The sequence below is a fragment of the Puccinia triticina genome, chromosome 13A, assembly GCF_026914185.1.
Source record: "Puccinia triticina chromosome 13A, complete sequence".
Lineage (NCBI taxonomy): Eukaryota > Fungi > Basidiomycota > Pucciniomycetes > Pucciniales > Pucciniaceae > Puccinia > Puccinia triticina.
In genome coordinates, this window is record NC_070570.1 from 1,683,001 (window position 1) to 1,689,000 (window position 6,000).

Genomic DNA, 6,000 nt, shown 5'->3' on the forward strand with positions numbered 1-6,000 from the left:
ACTTGAGCCCAAGACCAGAAGTCTGCACCTGAAGGATATGGGCCATGCTTTGGATCATATCAAAGTATTTGAGGTGGCACTCAAGAGCTCAATTGAGGGTGATTTCAAACTCTGAAAAAACACATCCAAAGGAAATCGGTTAAATGTTTCAACTTGCATCTAAACCAACCATTATTACCTTAGGCACTGGCTCATGTTTAAGTGGTCTATCCTCTTTCAGCTTGTTCACAGATGACTTGGTATTGGATTTCAGAGTCTACAAAAGTCAAGTCAAGTTAGCTCTCTCTTTTGGTCACCCCATGCCATATGATCAATAAATTCACCTTAGTTTTTACAGGATTCACATCATTTGACTTTATGTCAGACTTTGTTGGCTTAGCTTTGAATGCTTTGAATGGATCTTCCTTATCAATTGGCTGAAATAGAACAATTGTCATTGTGTTTTACATGCACACCTAAAGGTCAAGCCATTAATTCAAGGTCTTACTTTGTCTGTTTCAAATTGAACATGTTATTCCAGCTTCCAATCATCAAGAGAGTCCCGTTGAACCAAGAGTTTACTCTGCCAATGCCCTCCAGGAGAAGCCCCAAGCTTGGTTGCACAAGATTTGCACTCAAACCAAATTTGCTTCTTTCTGCCGGTTTGAGCCATTGAGCCTTGTTGATACAAGGAACAAGGAATTCTCTTGAGACTTTATTTCACCCTTGCCCAAAGAAGCAATTCTTCTGCCAATCCAAAAATCTTTCCCTCATCTAAAGTCACACATGTTCAAATCAACACTTGACTTAATAATTAAAAAGAAGAACCACTAACCATATTTGACAATTCTTGCTGGCTTTACATCATCTTTCTTGATTCCCTCTTTTTTCATGTCTGACTTTGTGCTTTTTTCCTTTGCCTTGCATTCAACATTATCTAAACTTGTAGTTAATTCACATGTATATTCTTATTACTTATCCCTTGTTTCATGTTTTAATAATTAAAAGGAAGAACCACTAACCGTATTTCCCAATTCCTGCTGGCTTTACATCATCTTTCTTGATTCCCGGCTTGGTGCTTTGTTCCTTTGCCTTGCATTCAACATTATCTAAACCTGTAGTTAATTCACATATATATTTTTATCAATCATCCCTTGTTTCAAATTGTGTGTCATATCACCAGCGGTGGGCAGATACATTACTTTACGTTACGGCAGTGAAATTGGATAACTTAACATCTTTTTGATTATCCAAATTGGCCATTTTGGTAACGTACCAAATTTGTGCAGTAAAGTATAGTAAAGTAACCTTTTTTTCAACCTGATTTTTTTATGTTTTTGGTAACACAACTTTTTTGATATGGGGCTTTTTGTAAAGTGTGTTGAGATTATTGAAAAAAGAGCAAGCTGGTATCATGTCTTTAGCTTACACCGCCAGCAAACGGGTGACGTAAACCAGATTTTGTCGCGCTGACGTAATCCAAATTCAAATTCAAACTTGCGCCCCGGTGTGGAGCTTCTCACGGCGGGGAGATGAGCTTGGAAGGGAATAAAATGCTTGAAGAGCTGCCTTCTGGAATAACCATGGGAGAATGTAACACGAAGAAAAATAAAGATGTGGCACTTTCTTAACTTTCTTGGTGTTGCTACTTCTGAATACCTTTTAATCAATGAGCTCTTATGGCGCAGCTCAAAGAGAATTGAGGATTACAAGTTTTCAAGGGGGTTCAATTTCAATTTATCTTTGATTTATCAGTTAAATTATCAATTTCAAATTATCAGTGTGATGAATGCTAGTAATTTATAATATTACTATCTAATGCAAGCATGAGGAGAAAGAGTATCCATATTGGCCTTCTTTTATAGACAAAAGAACCAATGTCAGACTAGCTTTTAATCTTAGAAGATTTACAACTATGTAATGAAATTGTAGTTTCACATGAGCCTTGGCTTTTCTATATATGAATGATTTTTAGTCTGGAATACTGCTCAGAGATGTTAAACAATTCTTAGAAGTGAATACTAGATTGAAGTGTAAAGAAAATTACTGTAAATCTCTTTCTATACTACTTTTGTATATATAAGTGGCTATTTCAGAAGGATTACATATATTGAGTGTTTCTTATATTTATAGCCAGAAAATACCTTTTTAAAGCGCTTAAATTTATGAGAAAACTATGTAACATCTTTGTGAAAGTGATATAAAGTATATTTACACCTGTTTATGTTAAAAATTTTAAGTTTTTGGCTATTTTGCACTCTGTGCGCGTTGATTGCGCTCACCACACCGGCTGGGTTGTCACCTGTCATGGATTTTGTCACCTCCGACAGGTCACCCCCGGATTTTGTCAGCTGATGAACCTTTTGGCTCCTGCTTCTTGCTAAACTCGGCCAAGCATTCTGCATTCATGCTGGCCTGTTCAAATCTTCCTTGTTTAGGGTCACCCAGCTCGCTTTTCCTTTTAGGCTTTTACATAAATATGTGTTGACAGGAATCAAGCCTTGAACCAGCTTGAACCAGCTTGAACCACCTCAAACCAACAAACCCCCACACAAGGTTTGGATATGTATGACGTACCTGAATGACCCGCCTTGAAGACCGGGTCTGCTCCTGTCTGCTCCTGTCTGCTCCTTTGATTGACACAGCATATACGCACCAACCAAGTTTGAGACAACAGATGACCGCACGCATGTTCATACTACAGGGCTTATTTCTTGCATATAAATATAAGGACCATTTTTCACGGTGTGCCAGACGCCAGCTTGCATCTGCACCTTCAGTTCCCAGCCACCTTCGCTTATTCTTTGAACCATTGCAATGGCTTCTACGTCAGACATTCAAATTATAATCACAGCCGCGCTCCAGCAGCAAGCTCAACAGTTAGAAACCCAACTCGCATCTCGGGATGAAGCCATCTCCAAACTTATGGAGAAGGTGGAGCTCAAAGAAGCAGAAACTTCCAGCAAACCGTCTCCAAAAATCAACAAAGGGAAGAAGAAAGCCCAACCAGACCAGCCTCCAGTTGCTAATCCCATAGCCAGTACTAGCGCCAGGAAGAGTCCAAAATCTCGCACACCAACTAAGTCAAATCAGCCCGCCTCTCACAGAACTCCCTCTGGCAGCCAACCAAAGCGTGTCGTCACTCCCAAAAGCAGTTCGCCAAGAGTTTGCCCTTTTCAAATGGTCTCGCGGGCCATGCCTGAGTCTTTCACATCCACCAGAGTACGTGTTTCCCCAGCATTCTCCTTCACAACACACCTGTCCGTGTACTCACTTTATTTTTGTTCTAGGATGCTTTATACGTCCACTTGAAGCTCATCTGGAACTTGCTTGAGCAAAAGGCGATCCCAGGCCCTCCTCACCCAGACACTTTGAGGGAATTCAACTCCCACTTTTCCAACGCCAAGCAGATTGAGAAGGCCGCCGAGGATGAGAATGGCGCTTCCATTATCCCCACCACCAATGTGTCTACACTCAAGAAGCTCCAGGCCGGGTGAAAGAAAGGTCTGAAAGGGTTTGGTAAACGTGGATGAATTTGCTGTCAGCTACACTCAGTCTCTTCTTGCCTGCCTCGGAATGCATGTCTGGGCGCCAGACCTTGAAGATTTGCCAGATTCTCTGTACAACAAAGCTTGCAGACAAGTAGCCCTGAAATCTTTCCGCCAGGCCGCCGTGGGTGGTGCATTCGCCTACATGAACATCCAGAAGAAGTACGCGGTGGATCTTGGGCTCCTCATTCCGGCCTACACCCACTTTGTGCACTATCTGCAAGCTAATTGGTATAACCAAGAGAAAAACAAGGATGGAAAGTTCCAAATGGACAAAGAGCGGAAAGTGATATCAAAGGCAAGAGAACAAGTGAGTAATTTCAAAGTCTCTTTTTGTACTCAGTTTCTGTTGTTGATGATTGCATTTCCTCTGTGCAGCTGCGAGACACTCGATTGAAGTTTGCTCTTGCACAGCAACTTCCGAAACAATACCAGAAGGTCATATCCAATCTCAACTGCCATAGCGACAATGAATGTCCGCAAAACAGAGTGTATATCATCAAGACATTGCGGTGTTGGTCAGACACTTGATTCCGCCATCATGAGATCCAATGAGCTAGACAGTAAGCGTGTGCAGCGACGCAAGCGGGTAGTTCCGTCCAATCCCCACCCATCCATTTTCACTAAGCCACCCAAAGGCCAACCACTCAACTTCTACAACCCCAAGTGGTTCAATGAACTCTTGCGTCAACAACGGATGGATATCGCCAACACTCATGAGGTGGCGTTTCTGCCTGATGCCTCTCAATTGCTTATGGGGGTAACAGTCCCTTTCGAGAAGCTTTCCGACAGAAAGTGTTGAGTTGTCTGTTAGTCTGCTACCATGATGTATCACCACAGTATGGAGGGCTGTTGGATTGACCCATGAGCACTACCAACCAACCACCCAGCTGGCAGTCACAAGCGTCTGTAGCCTAGTTGGTAAAGGCAGCACTCTAGTATGTGTCTCAGCATAGCTGAGGTTGTGAGTTTGACTCTCACCAGACACATCTTCATTTTACAGTCTCTACAGGTTATGAGCCCAGAGCTACCTGAGCGCTACTCGCTTACAATAGAGACTTGATGAAGTTGTGAATGCTTAATTGTAAGACCACACAAACCCCTATAAGCCTACATCTAGATCACGGGTTCAATCCCTACACTGATCATCTTTTCTGGGTCTCATTCCCACTCTCTCTTGGGGTCAATCCCCACTTCCCATCATGTAGCAAGGGGGGGTGTTGAGTTTTCTGTTAGTCTGCTACCATGATGTATCACCACAGTATGGAGGGCTGTTGGATCGACCCATGAGCACTACCAACCAACCACCCAGCTGGCAGTCACAAGCGTCTGTAGCCTAGTTGGTAAAGGCAGCACTCTAGTATGTGTCTCAGCATAGCTGAGGTCGTGAGTTCAACTCTCACCAGACACATCTTCATTTTACAGTCTCTACAGAAAGTTCACTCACCAGTTCTTTGATACCCTCACCAAGCCTTACGATCTCACTCATGAGATTGAAAACCATGATGAGGACAATAAACAAACCAATGGCAATGACAATGACAATGACAATTCCAGCTTCAAAGGAGAAGAAATTGATTTGGCAAACTCGTCAAGTGAAGAAGAAGAAGAACCCAAGGAGAACAAAGAAGATCGTGCTTTTGTTGATGACTTGATGGACACTACCAATACCCATCCCGGAGAACACCAGGGCAAGGACAATGAAGAAGAGCTTGCGCGGGAAGTTTGTTACAATGCCATGTTGCTTGATGAGGACAAAGATCTCGGACCAGCGGTGTCTTTTGATCAAACACTTCCGTTTTTTTTGATGTCTCCCAAAACAAACACAACTAAATGCACTAAAAAGTATAAAAACATAAAACAGAAAAAAAATTGTTTCAATGTCACCTTGTGTCCTTTCTTCTCACCCAATCTACATCTCAATGTATTATTTTCTCTCACTCAATCGTCTCCGTGCTTCCTTACTCATTGTCAAGTCTATTGCCTCTTGCTTGGTCCTTCCCATCTCAATATGTGTTCTTGCCCTTTCGTCTGAATTTTTTCTCACTTTGATGGATGTATGAGAGATTCATTCCCTTTTTTTTTGGATCAATCTTGTTCCTTTTTTTTTCAGGGAAATCAATAAATCTTTCAACATCCAAGCATTCCTCAAACACGCATTGAAGGCCAAAAAATAGAAACTGGCTGGGTTGAGAGAAAAAACAGAGATAGTAAGCCTCCTCATTGCAAGTGTGGTGACAAGCTCATTAGGACAATCCAGCCTATTTGAGCTTAGCCGGCCCAGCACAACAATGGCGGGAAGGCCAGCCAATTGTGATGGATATTTTGAGACGGATAGTCAATTGGATGCCAGTGAGCAGCTGACCCGGCTCACCACAAGTGCCCAGATGATTGCTTGGGGGGGGGGGCGTTGGGGGAGCAACACCGGCGGACAAAAGACTCTCGCTTGCCCATCTTTTCCAGGACCGCATCC

The 6,000-nt window shown here is 42.6% G+C and overlaps 2 protein-coding genes across 2 annotated transcripts; both read left to right on the forward strand.

Annotated features, from left to right (window-relative positions):
• Positions 1-2,796: 2,796 nt before the first annotated feature.
• PtA15_13A161 (uncharacterized protein) lies at positions 2,797-3,476 on the forward strand (the record flags this gene model as incomplete). The annotated part of the gene is made up of 2 exons (XM_053162331.1): positions 2,797-3,201; positions 3,270-3,476. 2 exons carry the CDS (start codon positions 2,797-2,799, stop codon positions 3,474-3,476), a joined length of 612 nt encoding a protein of 203 aa, XP_053026317.1.
• Positions 3,477-3,555: 79 nt separating this feature from the next.
• Positions 3,556-5,704, forward strand: PtA15_13A162 (uncharacterized protein; the record flags this gene model as incomplete). The annotated part of the gene is made up of 3 exons (XM_053162332.1): positions 3,556-3,837; positions 4,966-5,303; positions 5,641-5,704. 3 exons carry the CDS (start codon positions 3,556-3,558, stop codon positions 5,702-5,704), a joined length of 684 nt encoding a protein of 227 aa, XP_053026318.1.
• Between the last annotated feature and the right edge of the window lie 296 nt (positions 5,705-6,000).